This window comes from Lepisma saccharinum, chromosome 22 (assembly GCF_977018435.1).
Source record: "Lepisma saccharinum chromosome 22, izLepSacc3.1, whole genome shotgun sequence".
Lineage (NCBI taxonomy): Eukaryota > Metazoa > Arthropoda > Insecta > Zygentoma > Lepismatidae > Lepisma > Lepisma saccharinum.
The window spans coordinates 15,322,335-15,343,568 of record NC_139250.1 but is presented as its reverse complement, the minus strand read 5'-3'; the positions used below and the strand labels follow the sequence as shown (position 1 = coordinate 15,343,568).

The following is a 21,234-nucleotide window of genomic DNA, read 5'->3' as shown; positions in this document are numbered from 1 at the left end:
TCCTGTTTACTTTCGAAACAAATTCTTACAGATCAGTTTAGTTTTCCAATATTAAAAATATATTATTTCTATGTTTTTTCTGATTTTTGCCAGGTCTATCAATATCTGTTTTGATATTTGATTAAATGTGCTTATATTCTGAAAACACACACACTATATAATTTCAAACATACATACATTATATATATCTACGGTTAACTTATGAATCTTCAAAAACCTATTTTTTATGAAAGTTGTGTTCGAAGTTTCAAACTGTTCAAATGTAATTTACATATAAAATGTGAATTCCTTGAAATTGCCGCTAACGTGTATAATGTACTATGCAACGTTTAATTGCATTAATCGGATATTGATAAGAATGATGGTGAAGTACAATATTGTAAAAATAGCGATATTTAATCACGATTTAATGGAAACAAATTTCCTCTCATTTTTTACAATTGGTATCAGTTTTAATTAGAAAGTAGATTTGACATAAATGTAACGTCAGGTACGATATTGTTTACTGGCAATTGAAGGCTTCCTGAATGCAATATACAGGAAATATTTCTGTTGTTTTTCAGTTTGAATGCGAGGTCTTCTTGCCAATTAGTAATTTCCGTTAGGTCAATGGCATACCTTTATTTTAACCAATTTAGAATAGGTTATACATTAAAAATCTTGTGGAATCGGATTGAAATACTAATTTAATAGTACACCAAATTTTTGATTTGAAATTCTCGTAGATTGCTATATATAGTTAAATCGAGATAAGGTTTCTCAAATTTCTTGACATTTTACTCCACAACTGTCTCATTAACATGCCCTGACTAGCCCACAAGCAATAATAATGGCAAAAACATTGTTCTGAACATTTAAAATCCATGCATCCATATTCAGTGTACAACTTCCCCCACAATTCATTGCGAACTGGCGGGAATCAGATCGTGCGTTGAAAACATACCGGGTAAGCATTGCACGTATGGTCTGTGCCGATGTGATTCAAGGTATGGTTATCGTGATCATGTGAGGAATGTGTACTTTACCTTTTCCGAAACCCTACAGAAACAGAGAAATATAGATTGGTGAAATTCAAACTTTTTCGCTGTAAGAAGACCTATCATGCGCTTTCCTTAACAAACGCGAATCTGTTTACCGGATTCTTTCCCAGAGTACACTGCGTGATGACGTCACGTTGAATATCATCCAATGACGATGCAGCACAGCTTTTCTAAAATTCTAAATCTTACTGGAGAAGACTGGCTATAGAGTTCAACGCCATCTATAAAGATTGAGATGAAGTCTTAATGTCATAGCGCCGTTTGAAATTTCATAACACTCGTCGTAACCCTTTCGTAGTATTGCGTTATTTTGATTGATGATGGAAATAAAAATGAAATACTGTGTCCATATCTGTTTGTGGTTTATGGCACTGCTAGAACCGAGAAAGTAGTCACCTGAAAAACAATGTATATGCCATTTTCTGGCTCATAAATGAATCTCAAGATTGAAATAGCTGTAGAAATTGTGTTTATGATTTTCGTTGTGCACATTCCTTGAAATTTTCAGGATCAATTTCTTTGTTGGTATTCTTGATAACGACATGAAGTATAGGAACTGAGATGCATTGTTAGCTCCATTTGTAACGGGTATGTTGTTGTTATGCTTTATTTAATATGCCCGTTACTGGTTTCTTTGCTTTCCTATGGCTGTCGCACAATATGTAGTGCTTGTACAGTTACGAACAAAAGTAGGTTCCAGTTCAGCCTTAGACTGTATGCAAAGCAATAGCCGAATTGGAATGAACACTCGCTCTTTACAGACAAGCAACCAGAGTCGCGTTGCTGATTTGCACACTGCATAGATCGTAGGGGTTTGTTGACGGTGACAATGTGTTTTCTGCTCTGGGTGGCTCAAATCAAATGTTTTCAGGTTGTGTTGTCTGCTACGTCGGTATCTTTTTCTGCCCCCCTCCCCCCGTTGCACTCCTTATTCCGTAGTTTCACTAGATAAATTTGGTTTACAAATTGCATACATCCAGGATAAAGTGTAGGTTTTAAAGGATTAGCATCAGAAACAAGACCACCAAACACAATTGAGAATGGTTGTTTGCCTTCATGACCTCCATACGTTGCAGGTTTGAGCAGTGACACCGTATATGTGGAAAACCTCATGCATGAGATGTCTGTTTTCGTACTGTATGGTAGATTTCAGACCGAAGAGACATGTGTCGATTTTAAACCAAACATCAGGAATAAATGCAATCTTCCGAACGGAAGGAACACAAGCTGCACGTGACGCTCGTTTTCTCAGTAATGTAGCAGCTGGATCCTTTAAATTATGGTTATGTAGAAAAAGGCTGGACTTGCATCCCTATAAACCAGTTAAGACCGGATTTTTTCCCCACCCTGTACATGCCAGAAGTGCCTACGAGCTACGGTGTGCCCTTGCAACGTTGGAAACATAAGTTGCTGTACATTTTGAAAGTGCAAAAGAAGGTTTAAATTTTGATTGAAATGACACATATAAAACATTACAGTCTTATCAGTCTTAATGTTCCCCATCCCAAATATAAAGGGGCCTCCGTATGGCGCAGTGGTAGCATCATTGCCTTGTAATCAAAGGGCCAGCCCCCCGTGGCAGAGTGGTTAGCACACCGCGCTACAACGCTAGGGGTCCTGGGTTCGAATCCCGGCCTGGGCATGGATCTTTGTGAGTGTCAATTTATCAATTTCATAATGTCATCATTCATCCCCATCTTCGGTAATTAGCCAAAAGTGGCACAAGAAGCGAAGTAAAAAAAGCAAATCAATCAAAATCAAGGGGGTCCCGTGTTCGATACCCGGTGGAGGCACATAGTGGTTCGGATCTCACTTTAAACTGTAGGTCCAGTCCCAATTAGCCGTACTGTGAATAAAGTGGACTTAAAACACCAACTCAATGAATCAATCCAAATGTGAAGGTAACATAGCATTTATTCTTATTTCTACAGCATAATCTGTGCTTTTTTTTTAGCTTAGCGTTCTTGAACACTTATAAAATGACATAGTACTCCCCCATATTACTCCACAAAAATATAAATAAGAAAAATCAAGATGGCGGGAATTTCTAGAAAATGACCACAAGTCAGATAATGTGACCAAGTCTTTTTTTAAAAGTGCCTACATATAGTAGACATCATATAAACAAACAAAACTCTTCTAGCTTGTAGACTACAATATCGTCATCGTGTCGCCTCCTCGGGTGTCTTTTGCGCATGCGCGATGAATGCTTTGCTTTAGATTGAAGAGTAAACTCCGAAATCACTCAACTCGTAGCTTTCGCGTGTGCAAAGCGAGCAGCTCCAAATAATATTATTTTCCCCCTTTCTCGTTTCCGTGCCTTTTATATTTAATGAAAACGGCCTCGCGTGCCGTCACGGCTTCTTCCTACGTAGTTTAGCGGATCCAAGTTTTCGTAAAATCGAAAGTCGAGGATCCGCTTTCACCTCGTTCGCCATTAGAGTAGGTGAAAAAGGTGTCATTCCTTCTTCTCCCTCACATTTTCCATTTGGGCTTCACGGGCGGAATTATTTCATTAGAATTTCCCTCGCGAGTGTCCCACTCTCGTATAATGATGGTTTCCGAATTGCCAACTCCTGTATAATAACTATGACCGTGTCTTAATAGCCGCGGCTGTTAACGCAATAGCAGTCCCACGGAGCAATTGGTGTGAAATTTTACCAGATCTGATTCTAGGTATTAACGAACAGTGGCGATTAATGGCATGAACGTACGCAGCAATTTTTGCAGGCCGAGTTAAACTAAGTAGCTTATCATGCGCACTACTATATTTCTACGTCCAAGATTCATTCTTGGCATTGGAATTAACCAATAGGATGTCTCGCAAGTAACGTGTATTAGTTTATATTCTTAGAGTAGACGAAGAATAGTATCTGAGCAGAGCACTACACGTCCGAGGGGGATGGACTGAGGCGGGTCGACATCCGAGGGGGATGGACTGAAGCGGGTCGACTGATCCGAGGGAGGATGGACTGAGGCGGGTCGACTGATCCGAGGGGGGATGGACTGAGGCGGGTCGACTGATCCGAGGGGGGATGGACTGAGGCGGGTCGACTGATCCGAGGGGGGATGGACTGAGGCGGGTCGACTGATCCGAGGGGGGATGGACTGAGGCGGGTCGACTGATCCGTGGGGGGATGGACTGAGGCGGGTCGACTGATCCGTGGGGCGATGGACTGAGGCGGGTCGACTGATCCGTGGGGCGATGGACTGAGGCTCGCAGTTGTGAATAGGGTGAAATTTCAGGGGCGCCAACTTTTTAAAAACCTTGGGTGGGCTCAAACTCTTCAGTAATAAGTTCACAAGAAATCTCATAGTACCTTCCCTTGTATTAATGCACACCAACAGTGCAACCTTACTTTTTTAAATGTTTGCTGATTTCAACAAGCACTCCTCCACGAATCACAACAAATATGTAAATAATAACTCAACACATTTTTGGGTGGACTTTGCGCCCACAGATCCACGTAAGTTGCGCTCCTGGAAACTATTGCCTATTAATTATATTAAATCTCTGTAGAAGTTATATAAAAAAGTACGCCAAACAAATTTCCTAACAACGGGACCACCCCGATGACGTAGTGCTAACGTCGTCGCTTTGTAATCGGGAGCCCCGGGTTCGATACCCGGCGGAGCCTCATAGTGGTTCGGATTCCACTTTAAACAGTGTACCCAGTCTCGATTATGCTATCTGTGCATAAAGTGGACTTTAAACAAGAACTCGAACCGAATCTTTCGACCAAGGCACAAGTATCTATAAGTTTGGTTTTGTGTAATTGTGAGAGGTGCAAATTGCAAAACGTTGCCAAACTCAGTATCTGCAAAAACTTAGCAACGGGGCTTGGTATAAGGAATTGCTTCTGTTTATCGTGACCTTCTTGGTTTGACTGCAAAGGAACACTGGATGTTCGTGGTTTATGACTGAGGGTGAAGCAATAATGTGACATCGTACCCAGATGTGGACCCTTCCTCATTGTAGCCGAAGTGTCCGTTCTTTCGTTGCGTGGACTATAGGCAGAAACGTTGGTTACTTTCTCTTGATGTCGCGAGGGTCTAACCTTCTACCTTGGCATTTGTACTGGGTGCTCTTGGTCCTAGACATGTCCAAGAAGATAATATGTTGATTAAAATTGCCTTCGCAATGGCTTTGCGTCACTGCGTGGGTCAAGGACGTCAGTAGTTAGATGAAATTTGCTTGAACAAGATTTCCCTCAGCCCACCTGTCTGAAAGTAACAATAAGTTGTCAATGAACAAAGAATTGATTCCTTCCCATTGACGTCTTGAAGGGCGATCACTGTCTGAGATTGTGTGAACGAAACAATTTTCAATAAACCCAGCATGCTACAGTAACAAAACCGTCATCAGACTCTACCTCCATGAAAGTAAGTCGTTAGTCTGCTACCTGCTTGATGCCAGATGAAGACCTGTCTATTCACCAGAGGTGTTGAGGCTCACGAGGCCAGACCTCAACCTCAAAGAGGCCGGGTTCGAGTCCTGAGGCTGTGTTGCGAAGCTGAAGTAATCCAAACATCTCTCCTCATAATAAGATTTCATACGTTTTGCTGTACACTGTCACTGTTCACTATTACAAGTCACCGTCAAATTTACAGAAACTGAACGCGACAGTACTTTTTTTTATTTAAATGTCAATGTTTTATCATGCATAAACATAGATATTGATTACAAATTGCAATTGAGTGCACCGTACATAGTACCGTAAATTGACGGTTTTAGTCAATTATTTCTCAGTAAACTTTTTACGGCATAGACCACTAGCTTCAGTTCGTTCTCTCTCTCTTTCTCTGCCCTGCCCACCTCTCTCTCTTTGCCTATCTCTCGGACTATGATGGCAATGTGCACCCCTGAAGGGGACGGTGCCAAAGTGAGATGATACGAGAATTGACTTGAATCTCGTGGGACCTTGTGCATTGTATCTGGACATTCGACTCGTTCAGATACTTCAGAGTGCATTGTGCATGGTCGTCTTTTGTGAAGCAGAATATTGTTTCATTCCTGCGTTAACAAGCTCGATTGTCTTCAGTCAAGCGTTGCGGTTCATGTCGTGACTTGTCAGCTTTTCCTTTTCTAACAGGAGACGGGCGACTTAACTTAGATTCTTCACCGGGGATGTTCATATTTCAAGATCCCAGTGAACCGTGTCTTGAGGAAAGTTAGTTACAATCTGTCTGAACCTCTAAATCAGTCTTGAAGTTAATTTCCTTAACTGTAATGGGCATCTGTCTGGGGAAAATATAGATGTTCAGAGCATGTTGCTTTATTCCTATTTAGATTTGCAGATAAGGGACCTACATATAACAGCGATTTACAAATGAAAATGATCTGGCAACTGTGGTAAATGATCTGTTCTTCATCCACGGTGAAGACTGTCAGTGTAAACAGAACACGTGACTTGTAGTGTCGTGCTTGTTTGTTAATTCTTTACTGGACTTGTCCATAGATATGCAATGCATAAAAGAAGGTCTCGTAATTTGATTAAGTAGTTTATCATCCGCACTACTATATTTCTACGTCCAAGATTCATCCTTGGCATTGGAATTAACCAATAGTATGTCTCGCAAGTCTCGTGTATTAGTTTATATTCTTAAGAGTGGACGAAGAATAATATCGGAGCAGAGCACTATACGTTGGAGGTGAATTGACTGAGGAGGGTCGACTGATCCGAGGGGGTGGACTAGGCGGGTCTACTGATCCGAGGGGGGTGGACTCAGGCGGGTCTACTGATCCGAGGGGGGCGGACTCGGGCGGGTCGACTGATCCGAGGGGGGTGGACTCGGGCGGGTCGACTGATCCGAGGGGGGTGGACTCGGGCGGGTCGACTGATCCGAGGGGGTGGACTCGGGCGGGTCGACTGATCGGAGGGGGGTGGACTGAGCGAATATGGCGAGAGAAGCCTGCATAAATGTTTACAACATAAAAATGGTACTTAGTAGTTCAGTTAATTTTCGGAACAGCTCCAGCCGAAAGTGTAGTCCAGCCAGCGAGTCTACAAACAGCGTAGAGCATGAATGAAAAGGTTAACGATTGTCGATGGGTAGAGATGACGTCAGCTGCTCGCGTGTTGATTGGTAGCTTCGGGAGTTACGGGCTCGCTCCCAAGCTGAAAATTCAGAACAGCCTGTAAGTGACTCAAGTTTTTATTGTAATAAATTTATAGCTAATTTGACTTATTGTTTTATCACACAGAGGCAATGCATGGCTATTACTATTGTCTCATAGTGAAGCATTTCGTTGTAATCGTAGTTGACAATGAATTTAATATTAGAAACTTTGCACTTCAAACTTTAACAATCTGTTCTTATCTAGTACTAGAAGTCCACCAGAGATTTCGTCCAGTGGGGGCAAATTCGCTTTCTGCCACAGAACCAAACGGGTGGGCTTGTTGACTGTCCGAATAAAATGTCCACGGTACCTGTTCAATTTCTCGCTTTGGAAACAGTGCGGAAATGACACTTACTTTAACGCCTTAATTGCAATTCCTCGACGTCACGCGTGAAGGTCGCTTCACATTCATCCTTGGCTAGTCCACTTTCCAATGTGTAGGAATCTTTTTATTTTTTCCAATGGGTGGTTTCCTCAATGTGTTTCCCAGAGGTTCTTACACCCGAAGTGCACGTGGGGACTTCTTTTCCGTGTCGAGGGAGAGGACAAGATGTCACTGTGACTCGTGTGTGTGTGTCGGGGGAAGGTAGACAATGAAGTCATACTGCGATGATAACCACAGATTGTTCCCTTATGGCAGTGGCGAACGCGGGAATGGCTTTTCTGGGTAGCATTTTGTTTTGTAATTCTACTCTAAATCCTGCTCCTGCTCTTGGAGGCACATAGTGGTTCGGATCCCACTTTAAACTGTAGGGCCTGACCCGCTTAGCCTGTCTGTGGTCTAGAGACAACTCAACTCTGAACCATGAATACAAACACGAAAGAAAACAAGTCTGCGTAAGTAGTGATGGTTCCACCAATGAATACGTGAGAGGGAACAGGATTGCGTGGAGGGGAGAAGTGACTGCAGTTGCCAGCCTTCGCAGCAGTGTACTGTTTCGCTATGCACACTCGATTCCCCCTATTCTGTCGCTATGCGCCGCCTTGTTCCATAGATAGCCGGGACAGAGTATACTCAAAATCCCGTCGTCAAAATTTCCGGATTCTAGACTCTTGTCACAGCATGTGTGTTTCATTGCTTTTGCACTTTTTGCTTTTCTACCCCTGTATACTGATCGTGACGATCAGGATGAAATAGATAAAGGCAGACACACAAACACGCAGGTCTTACCCAGGATTCGAACTTAGGCTTCTTGGCGCTTAATGCTAACCACTCCACCATAGAGGTTAGCTTATGTTTTGTTTTTCGTGTAATCATCGTTCATATTTGCGATTAACGTAAAGAGCAATAAAGCGACAATAAACCAAGGAAACCCCAGGAATCAAACCCGGGACTCATTGATTTGAATAACAGGTTCCGTTCTTGTTAACTTTTGCTTTTGTATCTGGAGAGGCAGTTGACAATGTTCTTATTTGAGTTTTTGTTTTATATTCATTTTACGCACAGATAGGCAAGTCGGGACTGGACCTACAGTTTCAAATCAAAGTGAGACCGTTCCACTATGTTCCTCCTTCGGATATCGATCCCGGGACTCCTTGATTACAAAGAGACGACGTCACAAGAACGCTTTCGGGAAAGACTAATCTTCCTGTCGCTAGCGTACAAGTGCCATCTGTCATAGCAACCGGCATTTGCTGAATTTGCGCGCTTCAAAAATAACTCTTTGCCATTTACCGTGACTCATTTGCAGCTCCCTTCCAAGGACGGGGACAGAAATACTCTTCAAGGAGGTATATAACTCGATCCAGCTTCCCCACCGCTCGTCTAAAATTTTCGCCGAAAAATGACGATCCGGAATTGGCTGCAGATGCATTCTTGTTTTTCTTTGCTGAAACTGTACGGTCATGTTTGTTATGAATGGTTGCAATGAGACACAAAATAGAACCAAATTTTCAACGAGATACAGTAAAGACGTCAACCGATAGATAATTTCGTACCGTAATTGTCTCCTCATAATTAACAGTTCCCGGATTAGATTCTCTACGAGTGTATATCCCAGAGGTCAAATTCGCTGTAATCAAGTTCCCAGTAGCCTCTGTGCATAAAGTTCAGTTTTTAAATGAAATGTCAACATTGTTTCTTGCCAGCCGCTGTGGCGTTAGAGCGCTAAGAGTCTGGGTTCTAGGTTCGACTCCTCGTTTTTCCGGACATGTCCTATATTAAACCATAAATGTCCTAAATTTTGAGCACCACATAATTTGCATTAATAAAAGATACGTCTTTTTGTTGCAGAAACAAAATTACAGAAAAATTGGATGAAAATTCGCTCGTCGGAAATAGTGTGGTTTAAAACACATGTAGTAGTGTTAATCCTGTTGATTATAAATTAGGGAACTTTGTACTCGGAAGGAATTGAAATGTCGATTTGACAGTAATTGCTAACATTTCCTGCTAATATTTATTTACTGTAATCATATCGGAACAGTGACTTGTACTTTTTGCTTATAGTGGTCTGGCAACCCTGATTCCAATCTGTGATTATCAAAACGCCTGAACATCCCCAAACTTTTGCCCAACACCCCCTAATTTTTGACACACGTCAGATACATGGTAATTTTGGTGCAAAGTATAAATTTCCACATACCCCAGATGGAAAATTCTGGGTAAGGCATGGATATGTTAGTCTCCATTGTATATTTCAATCCTCATCTTCACTATTAACCTGCTCAGGTGGAAAAAAACGCCTCGAAATAACCAGGAATAGAATCAGCCAACCTTTTCTCGACAATTTTAAGGACTGAAAATGTAGATTTTTCTATCAGTTACTTTGTCCTTTCGGTTTTATTTGCTCAATAGATAAGAATATTTATTCAGAACGTTGCATTGGCTGTACTGATAATTAAGCAGGAAGGCTTGCTTTTTAAAAAAAAGCGTGAAGGTGGTCCAGTAGTAACCTAGAAGGATGTCCCAGCGATAATTCACTGTATGTGGGGCGAAGGCTGGCATGAAACGTTCAACGACGAGTGTGTGTGCGTGATAGGAGAAAGTTGGTAGGCGTCAAGTGGCGGTGCTTGTCGAGTGCACTATCTTCAAGTCTTTCTTGCTGTTCGGATCGTCCAGCGTTTGGCTTTTCCTTTTCCAGTCACGGGCCAGTTGGCGCTGTGATCGCGCGGTCTAGTTACCGCGTTATCATCCCTGCAGTATTGCCAGTTCATATTAGACCTTCCTGTAGGAAGCGTCTGTAAGTACAAGTGTGTTTAGAACGAGAGGATGTAGCGGTTTTAAGCTTAGAAACAACACTGCTGCTACCGTAGTGACAGCGCTACCGTTTTCGCCTTCATTCTTTTCCTGTGCCAGTATTTTCCACCCTTTGCGAACGCGTCAAAGGGCAACAAAGTACTGTTTACAGTGTCTTGTCTAGCACATAAGGAGATATGTGGTACATAGTGGTGATGTGCGTTATATTCTATGTGATTCATCGTTTCCTGCAGGCAGAGTCACCTGGGAACGATTCGAACCCGTCGTCGCCCGGGACGCTAGCCGAACGCCTCGGGAAGCTTGATGCCGCCACTAATGATTGGAGGAAGCGTGTGGGCCCCACGGATGCAGTCAAATTTTCGGTGGCCGGGCGCATGGAGAGGGACAACAAAAGGGCGTCGTCCCCCCTGCCTGTGCCAGTCAGCCCCCTCGTAGACAGGAAGAAGAGGGCGCCACGAGCCGCAAGATTCCGAAGCAAGACAGGTAAGATTTTTTGTACATTTTAATTTTCTTATGTCAGATTTCTAGGATCGATTACTGCTAACTTATTCTTAAAGGGCTCTCATTTATGATATTTTGGCGCTAAATTTGGACGGAAGGTGGCAAACTTGACATAAACTATAGTTTATATGCATGTCTTTATGTAGGAATTGGAGAGAGAAGAAAGCGCCTTGCCCGCCCCCCCCCCCAAAGTAATGGCCTAGATTGAATTTTTTGCACAAACCTCTATGAAAGAAAACTGTCTGGTTAACGTCAATTTATTGTGGCGACTTTCTATAGATGTCGCCCGCTAGATTCACTGAAGGCTTATGTTTAAAATATCGTCTAAGGGCCAGTTTTTCAATGTCCTGTTAATTTTTCTGTTAACTAACTGCCAGTTGGAGATAACAGCCAGTCTTAACCAGGACCGGGTTTTTCAATGTGAAAGTAACTACCAGATAACTAAACCATGGTTCGTTCTCCGAAACAGTGTGTTGGCAATTCTGAAGCACGGAAATTACATCAAATCGATCTGCGCGCCATCTGTTAGTATAGTTTCAAACCGCGTAAACTGGCACACAGCCTGGCGTTTAAATATAGAACTACAAGCGCGCCGCGGTCGAAAGCACGTTATTGCATTTTGAAACGATAGGAACAATGGCTGCGCATCCATTTTGTATGCTTACGAAATAAATTAACGAAATACAGCACTACAAATTTGCTTTTCTCATAATAATAAAGGCCAATTCCATGTGGGAGAAATGATGTTATGAGGCGCAAGCGCAGATACTTTCTTGCAGAAGAAGCGTGAAGAACTCGAAAGTCGAGACATAATAATACCTGTTTGTTGATATAAACACTATTATTATTATTAATATGTAAATTTCACTTCATGCTTTGTACCTCTCTATGCATGTTGTTGAGCGAAAGAACATGTTAATAGTAAGCATGCTTTGTAAAAATATGAAGGTACGAGTAAAAATAAAATTTAAAATTTACGGTAATATTTATACGAGAAGATCATTCAACAATAAAGCGTGAATTGAATGCATCACACGTAATAAATAATTGACAAGAAAATAAAATACCCGTGACCAGGACTCGAACTCGTATTACAAAACACAAAACGCTCCGAAAGGTGGTGCTGCTAACCACTGCACCAAATTACTGTTTGGAGATTGTACCGCCTGGTAGACCAGATATCCTGGCCACAAATTCTCCAACACAACCTTGCCAAGCGAATTCTAGCAACTACGCTGCTTAATTTCCATTTGCATGGACGTTGGTAAGCTCTGCCAAACAAAATAAGTATTTCTCTGTACGAATTTAAAAGTTTTATGAATCATATCTAGTTTAATCTGACAGTGAAGTTGCGAGTGTGGAACTTCGATAGCTGCACGAGGAATCCACGTTGCTTCCAACTCCCAGTTAGGCTGGTAACTGCAAGAAGAAGTACCAGTAAAGATAATCGCCACCAGAGTTCCAGTTACGAGCTAACTGTACAATGAAAAACCGAAATTTTCGCTAACTTCCAGTTACGTGCTAACATGAACCTTAACTGAACATTGAAAAACCGGCCCTTAGAAGGTATTCGCGTAAGTTTAGGCATCAATGGGAGGAAGGGGTCGACATCTACTCTTACGTGAATTCATGATTTGTTTGTTTAGACCCTAGAAAGCGAGGGGGGGAGTTGCCTTTTTAGCCGTTAAAGAGAAGAGATCGACCACCTTTCAAAACGCCAAAAAAGGCATGGCATCACCACCGACAATTAGACCAATGATCACGCGCGTTAGTTTTGGAATGCGCTGTAAATTGTACCTACATTACTTGTGTGTACACTGTGGCCCTAAAACTTTCGATGTAAACCGCTTCATAATTCTATTCCGATCATGTGGTAGAAAGTGCTGCTTAATAATGTCAATGTTAACATAGTCTGGTCTTCAAAATTAATGACAGCAGTAGATTAGCTTCTTGGAAAAAGTGTAAAGAATGTTTCCACTGAAGTGGTTGGTATAATCAAGAGCGAGAATTTATGAGCCATAAATTATTTATCAGTACTGGCTACCTTGATTTTCAAGTTTGGTTTCAGACCTTTAGAACAATTTCACCACTTTAGACAAAGAAAAAGTGAAGCATGTCTACTTCCTGTGAATCCCAGGGTATTTTTTAAACAAATTTTAGTCAGATTTGGATGTCAATGTATTGAAGGAAAGTTTTAAAGTGAATAAAATAATTTGAAATTTTTAAGTGTTAAGTAGGAAACTCCAAAGCTTTCATGTTTACATTAACATTTAGTCGAGATTTTCAATATGTAAGAGTTCTGATTCTTTCCCAAGCGTTCTATAATACTATCTTGTTTTCTTTTCGTTGTAATCCATGCATTATCTTGGGTTCAGAGCTCAGGTTTCTGTGTGTCCTCAAACATCAGTGTTCGGAAAGTTCACAAGGTCTTTCAAATAAATTACACACAATCATTTATCATTAATTGTATGAAATAAATATGTGAAGACTTACATGTGTTATATTTATAATTCTGGTTCATAATATAAGTCTCGGTATATTTAAATTATTACAAATAATAAATTATGGAACAAAGAGTGAACTTTGCCTGACAGTTCATCTTACTTTACTCATCTACTACATTTCGAATGAATGCAACAATCCGTCCAAAGCATTGAAGTCTTCGTGCAATGGGAAATGACAAATTGCAATAAAACGTTAATGTTCTAAATTTAGAAGGCAATTCCACGATTATCCATTCACCTTAGCATCCAGAGAAGACACATGGTTGTAAACAGTTGCCAAATTTGGCTTCCTCCACATTACAGATTTACAAGTTAACAATTTAAGTGTTGTAAAGTAACTGCCGAAAAAAATGCTGGCTAGTTTTATATTTGGTATTTAGTCGGTTGTTCAGTTTGTATTCTGCATTACTTTAGCACACAGCAATGTTTCCCCATGTCATGAAGTTACAGTTGAAATATGAAGGCGATATGCAATATTACCCTCAAGCAAGAACCTATTGGCAAAAATAAATTGAACCTATACCTAATTTCAGTTCTCTGTTCCTGGTTAGGACAAATTTCAGTTCAGATTAGCGTCAAGTCCTGGTTACCTACTGTGCAAAAATTGAACTTTCATACAAAACTTTGGAAACAATTTTACTTTGAGATAAATTTGTAAATGTTTACATGATGCAATTTTTAAATGTAAGCATCTTTTAATTTTAGACTAAGTTGTAAACTTGCACACAAAGGAAACCTATTCAGCACTATTTCTAATAGTTCAAAGGAGTCACTAGATTAGAATTACTAGCTGTTAAGTGCAGATTCCACAAAGTAAGAATATCCATAAAAAGAAATCTAATCACAGATGAGTCACTTCCTGTGGCTATGCTGTGGTTTGTGTTTTTCCTGCAGCTTTTATTTTCGATCCTGCCTTTATCCGTACTTCCTGCCTCCCACTTCTTCCATTAATTTTTCATACCGTGAATAGAGTTAAACATTAAATTGAGAAAACTATCTACAAATTAACCAGAAGGCATCAATAGTGTCAGCCAGTTCTTCCTTCCCAAAAGATGAGACACCTTTATAATTCAATGCATTTTGTGAACATCTAAATATTAAGTAGGAACGGCACTAAACAACTAAACTCTGTGAAAGAGTTGTAGTGTATAGTTATTTGTTGCTGTTATTTGGTTACCTACACTACAGGGTGAGCCAAAAATCCCATTACCCCCTATTTTTTTTCTCTCCAATTGTACTTAAGAAGCTGGGTACACACCTTAGACTTTGGGACACTCACTGGGTTTCAAATTCAGGACCATTTGTAGTACCAGACACACAATTTCATTATGCAGAAGCTTAAAGTAATGAAAACATGATGACAAAATCAAAACAAGTCAGTATATTCAATGTAGTGTGAAATATCAGCTAATATGTGTCAATCTTCCCATCGATCTTATAAGTGAAATTATAAAGGTTTTCATGAAGTAATTCTTAATATCCATTACAATCAGGGACATGCATGCCAAATGAGACAAGGGGGCATTTTCCCCGTGTGATCTCTTGAAAAAATTAGGATCCATCATCGTGCACGCTATTATAACTTAAAATTTTGAACCAACAAAATATTTTGCATTTTTTATGTTGCCATTCATTACTGGAAATGTATGGATAAATGTTTAACAGGGGTGTAAGGGGTGTGACTACCAGTAGACACCCAAATATGAACCTCTCTTCTACCTAGTGCATCCTGCAATGCATATTGCAGACTATCAAGGCTCTCATGCCTGGACCACCAGCTAGGATAATCCTCTGTGGAAATTGTGTTGGCAACAGTGGCGTGTACTGAGTCCAAGATGTGGGCTATCTCACTATGTCATGTGGTCCTAGGCTATGAATAGAAATCAGGTTGCCGACTCATGGGAAATCAGGTTGCCAACTCATGGGAAGTCAGGTTGCCAACTCCAGAATCACGATCATCATCATCTCACTGATATGAATAATATTATTTATAATTTCCGATCGATTTTTCTCCTGTATTTTATTATCTAGACTTCAGGCTTCGCCGATGGCCTAGCTAGCCTATAATATACGCTCCTGGTTGTCATCCATATGTTTGTGACTGTTCTATCATCGCATCAATTGTGGTAGACAGTGGCCTTTAAACTTCCTAAACTTGCAGCTTAATTCATTGATACTGCCTGCAGCTACAAGCAATATGTACACTAGAGCTTATAATTTGCATGACAAGGATATGCTCTGGATATTTTAATGATCGAGATGTAATGGAAATTACTTTTCTCAAGAAGTTCTAATTTTAAGGCTCGACTGGATCTTTGGCAGCCGAAGGGACAAATTTTTTGAAATTTTCCTCTCCATTCAAAAGACCTCTTTGATATTGCAAAATATGAAAAATTACATACGCTTATAATGCCTTCTAGAGCATTGACGTGAATTTTAGTGTACTTTGCTTTCACTGTTTAATAGACTTATGCAATCGTGAAACTTTAAGCAAACTACAAGAAAATTCACGTCAATGTTCTAGAAGGAATTCCAAGCGTATGTAATTTTACATATTTTGCAATATCACCGCAGTTTTTCAAATGAAGAGGAAAATTTGGAAAAATTCGCCCTTTCTGCCAAAGGTCCAGCCGAGCCTTAACACGGTACAGCCAGCGGTAAATATAATAATACGCAAGTTGTCCATCACCAAGGCTATCCATTCTGTTTTCTGCAACGTGGTGTTCGAGATTTTAATCAGAAAACTCAAAATAAGGTGGGGGACAATGTGTGCTACAGATCAAGTACAATTTCTTTCTTTGAAAACACACAGAATGAAAATAGTGTTGAACACTTACCCTACTGTTATATTTACGGCTGATTGTACACGAGTAGTTGTGCATAGTGGTTATAATCACGGGGTTTCAGTTACAAGTAACTTTTTCTTATCTTTCAGCTCATCTAAAAGAAGTAGCATCCACACCTTCGTCACCTCAAAAGGAATTGTTACTGTCCCTGAAGCGAAGTATATCAGCACCAGACACCAATGACGAGCACGGTAAAGTTTTTATTCCCTGTGTACTGTTTACATATAAGTTCGATACATTTCCTTTGTTTCTTTGATGAATGTTAATTCATTAATTAATAACAACCCAGTAGGTAGAAAGGAGATGTACAATAATCCAAATAGAAGTAATAATGATCATCTTGCATATTATGGTTTGCATCCAAATCCTGTTCCGATAGGGTTCCCACTGACCGATAGAAACTTAAGAAGTGTGTGTTTTTATTTGTCACGAATTGGAAATGAAAACAGAGTTCACTTTGATCCTTGATCCAGACTCTTGACGGGAGATATTCTTTATGAAAATTTTTTTGACTTATTTTTGTTCATTTATTTAGAACAATGTTGAATAATTTTTAGTTTCTTCAGTAGCAAGTGCAGGTGAAAAACTTAATATTTGTGATTAGCATACTAAAGCACCATGGGAATGTATTTGATAATTGGCGGGAAAAATCGTTCTCTCCCCCCCCCCCCCACAGGGGGAATGGAAATCCTGACAGGCGACTGACTACATAAGAAAAAATGAAATTCACTTTTTTAAAAAAAATCCTGGTTGCTTAACTCAGTGTCCTGTGGCATCAATCCCAATACATTTTAATGAAACATTGGAAGAGTACAAATTTACTTCTTACTACCCTTAAAATCTACAAATTAGCCTGTGAAACTTCGTCAGTGGACACTCAACTAGCATATGACTTTTCCCGTTTGACCTTCTACAGAAGAGCCTGCAGTCTCCTTGCGTGTGTTTCCAGTGCAGGCACATTGCATAGTGGTTTGGGTTCCAATTTTAACTGTAGGTCCAGTCCCTATTGGCCCATCTGAGCAAGGAGTGGACTTAATGAACTTTTTCAAATGTATCATCACATAAAATTAATGCTGTTCCTTGATCATGCATTGTTCTGGAAACTCGTTCATTTAGTAAATATGTAACTTAGAAATAACGGCAGTTTTATAAAATTTTTGTAGATTAGTTTTCATTGAACATAAATGGAAAATTAATGTTCAGTACCGTCGAGAAACTGTACTCTATATTGTGAACATTCTGAACAGATTCTTCATTATTAATTGTTCATTTTTAAAGGTGTGTATGTAGATAAAATATTAACTTCCATCTATTATATTTTAGCTATGGAGCAAGTCTCCGTTGAAACCAAAGCAAATGTTACAGAATCAAAAGTTGCTGTGCCTCGTGCTGACAACGAGACCTTCACGGACTTCTTCAGGAGTGTCTCATGCCAGAAGGAAGAGGAGAAAGTGGAAATTAGGGAGGAGGACTTCGACAAAATCATAAGTGAATCCAGGCAGTTGTAAGTGCTAAATGTGTTAAATATGTTAGTGTTATGAATTAAATGTGTTGATGCTGATGCTTGGCATCAATGGTTTTGGATTCAAGTCCCAGCAATGGGTACAAGTGTTCCATCTACTCACTCTTTGTGATTGGTGCAATTAATGTAAAGGGCAGACAAGTGACATAATATGAGAAAAATTCATGTGCAAATTTATAGCCAACAGTATGGATCTTCATCAATTTTCATTTTTTTCTTTGGAATAATAAGTGTTGCTTGTGACATATCATTTTAGTTTCCTATATATTTCAGTGATCTTGTGATGCCATTAGTCTGAAATTGAGCACACTTAATAGCATAAAAGTTTCCATGCATTGGAACAATAGTCAGTTGTGTGTAGATTGTGATTTGTTTTCTAGGCCTAAATAGAGAAGAATGTATTAAAACAACTCCATATTATTTACCATAAAGGTGTGATTTTTAACTGTGCTTGCATGGGAATATGATTAAATTATGGGAGGAAACAGTTGGTATCAGTAATGGTAAAATTGCCAAAAAATTTAACGATGTGACATTTCTTTAAGTGCCTGTAAATTAGTGAACAAAATGTTCAGTGTTCTTTCTTGAATGAAAATGAATGTAAATTCATGTACCCTGTTTTTTGTGAAGCAAATATTTAAATAATCAGTTTATTTTTCTGAAAGAAAATCTTGTCCTGTATCTCAATTTTATTTAGAATATTTGAGGTGTCTAAATTTTCTGTTAGGAAAAAATGTAGTCTGCTTTTTTGTCATAATTTTAATTTATGTGCATCTAGGTGTCACTTGAATGAAAAATGTGGAATAGCCATTAAATGATAACTCTTGCAGGTTGGTGCAGAAGAAAACCGTGAGGATGCAGCATAGGAAGTTCACATCTAGGAATCCAATCAAAGCGCTGGCAGCTAGAACAGATCTGCAGGAGGAATATGTGGAAGTGAAGTCGGACTTTGCGGAGAAGGAACTCAAGAGACTGAAAGTAGAAAAATGTAAGTTACTCTTAATCTTGTGGAGAGATTCTAGCATTTTGAAGCTATGTGAAACTGAGATCGTTAGTGTAAAATTGGTAACCCTTTAATTAGGGTTGTCTTTGTTCTTACAGTTTCCCACCAATACCAATCCTTGAAAATTGTAACAATTAAGAGTTGTTCAAAATATTGATTGATATTAATGTTTAACAGGGATGGGACAGATTAATCTGTACTCTATCGGTATTGGCCGATATAGGCATATCGATTTATCAGTAAAATTACTGATTATTTTACCGATCTGATATATCAATAAATATCTGATAATGTATGCAAAATTCTGCCATTTTGTCATAATTTTTGTTGATAATCTCCATGCCCTGTAAAATATCAATGTCTAAATATTAGGGATGGGAACGATTAATTGGTACTTGATCGGTATCGGCCGATATAGGCATATCGGTTTATCGGTAAAATTACCGATTATTTTACCGATCTGATATATCTATAAATATCTTATAATTTAGTGCAAAATTCTGCCATTTTGTTGTGATTTTTATGGATAATCTCCATGCCCTACTTTCTGAAAAAGAAAATGTCTAAATATTCAACTTGTTTTGCATTGCAATCAGCTCGAAACACACATTTATTATGGCGGTCAACGAAAATTTTAGGGTCTTCAAGGACCATTTCTAATTTTATTTCGGATCGGTAGAATATCGGTATCGGTAAATTTTATATTGGTACTGTATCGGTATCGGCCAAAATTTCATATCGGCCCATCCCTACTAAATATGCAACATCTTTTGAACTCATTTATCTCGAAACAATAATTTCTTAAGGATATCAATGATCCATTCAAGTTCTTCAAGCATCATTTGGAATTTTATATCGGACCGGTAAAATATCAGCTATCGGTATCGGTGGTTTATCGTTATCGGCCCAAATTTCATATCGGTCCATCCCTAGTGTTTAAGTATCCGAACCAATTACACTAGTCAACAAATGTTATATCTTTCTGTAGAAATCATGCTGATGGGTTATCTTAAACATTTCCAACCCTCTGAATCCAAAAATCAGGTAAAAAATTGTCATGTCACACTTTTCGTCTACAGGGTGTCCCAAGAATAACATGGACACATGTATGTGTGATTGTGACCTGTGATGTAAATAAAAAATAACTAAAATCAAATGAAATTAATATTGTGCGATTTGCAAAACAGCTAACATGCTGATATTTAACCCAATATGTACGTGTGAATGCAACAAATAGTTAATATTACACTATTTGGATAGCCTCACATAACTGGTTCACATATTTATAAACACATTTCAAATTATTGTTCTTATTTTCGTGAAAAATTGATCTTATGACATGCTCCCAGGGAACCTTTTTGTATTGTGGCAATGTTCCTTTTGTTACACCATCAATGAGTATAATCTGCATTTTTGTAAAAATTCATTCGTGATTCCACAGACACTCATATTTTATCTGTATTGGCAACAATTGTGTGTGAGGTGTGAAGTTTGCAGTGAAATTCTAGCTAGCAATGTGCATTGGTGATACTTCAATCCTTTTCTCTTTCAGTGGCTAAAAATTCTTCCTTGGCTGTGGAAGCACTTGCCGGTCTGGCAAGTAAGGAGGATTTTACAGCAGTTTCCCTGAAGAAAGCTTCATCGTTGACTAACAACTCCGCCATGTTGCCTTACAAGGACATCATGCTTCTGCACATCAAGGGGAGGCGACATGTGCAGACGCGCCTAGTGGAACCTTCATACAAAAGCATCAACCAAGGGGACAACTACGTGCTTGTCGCACCAAGTGGAGTATGTTCCTAGTTAAGAACTTCTATTCTATAGACTGTATAATATTCAAGTACCTGAATTGAGATTTTGAGATGTAAATATGAAGCTAACACTTCAACACTATTATTCATAAGTGAAAACAACTGAAGTGAATTATTATAAAATTCCACACAATTCCAATTATTTCTAGCACTCTTTTAGATCTTCAGTCGTAACTTTCATCAGGCCATGCAGAGGTGGGCAAGATTTATTCGCACTCCTAACATAATTGGTATGCTTCACATTAGTGAAACCATGGTACATAGTAAAGCAATGGACAACATCCTATCATAAAAAGTTACATCAATTAAATAATTGTTTAAAAGCTGTGCATAAATTTAGTGATTTGAATATGTCCCATGTGGAAATTGAAAGTAAAATATAACATGTTGACACCTGCAGAATCGGTTTCCATATGATCTACTTAAATACTTTTTACTGTAAGAGTTATTCAGGTTCTTGAATTATTCACTCAGGTTTGCATCAGATATGGGTTTACATTTGGAGGGAATTGTTCGAAAATTTAGCATAAAATCATTTGGGGAAAGAGAGTGAAGCAGATAAGCTGTAAGTGACGTGACATATTTAAGCACTATAATGGAAATTTCAATACATAATACAAATACCAACATTGTTGGTAAAAAATCTGCTGGATGTTGAAGAAAAACTAAACAATCAATTTGAGATTA

The 21,234-nt window shown here is 39.2% G+C and overlaps 1 protein-coding gene across 5 annotated transcripts in view; it reads left to right on the top strand.

The window, feature by feature from the left end:
* LOC146004744 (uncharacterized) overlaps window positions 1-21,234 on the top strand; it is a 632,500-nt gene that overhangs the window by 568,135 nt on the left and 43,131 nt on the right. For all 5 annotated transcript variants that reach the window (XM_083143714.1, XM_083143712.1, XM_083143713.1 and 2 more), the window contains 5 exons: window positions 10,594-10,843; window positions 16,301-16,402; window positions 17,535-17,715; window positions 18,564-18,721; window positions 20,289-20,527. In XM_083143714.1, coding sequence (XP_082999840.1) covers window positions 10,594-10,843; window positions 16,301-16,402; window positions 17,535-17,715; window positions 18,564-18,721; window positions 20,289-20,527 — 930 coding nt within the window. The remainder of the gene's footprint in view (window positions 1-10,593; window positions 10,844-16,300; window positions 16,403-17,534; window positions 17,716-18,563; window positions 18,722-20,288; window positions 20,528-21,234) is intronic.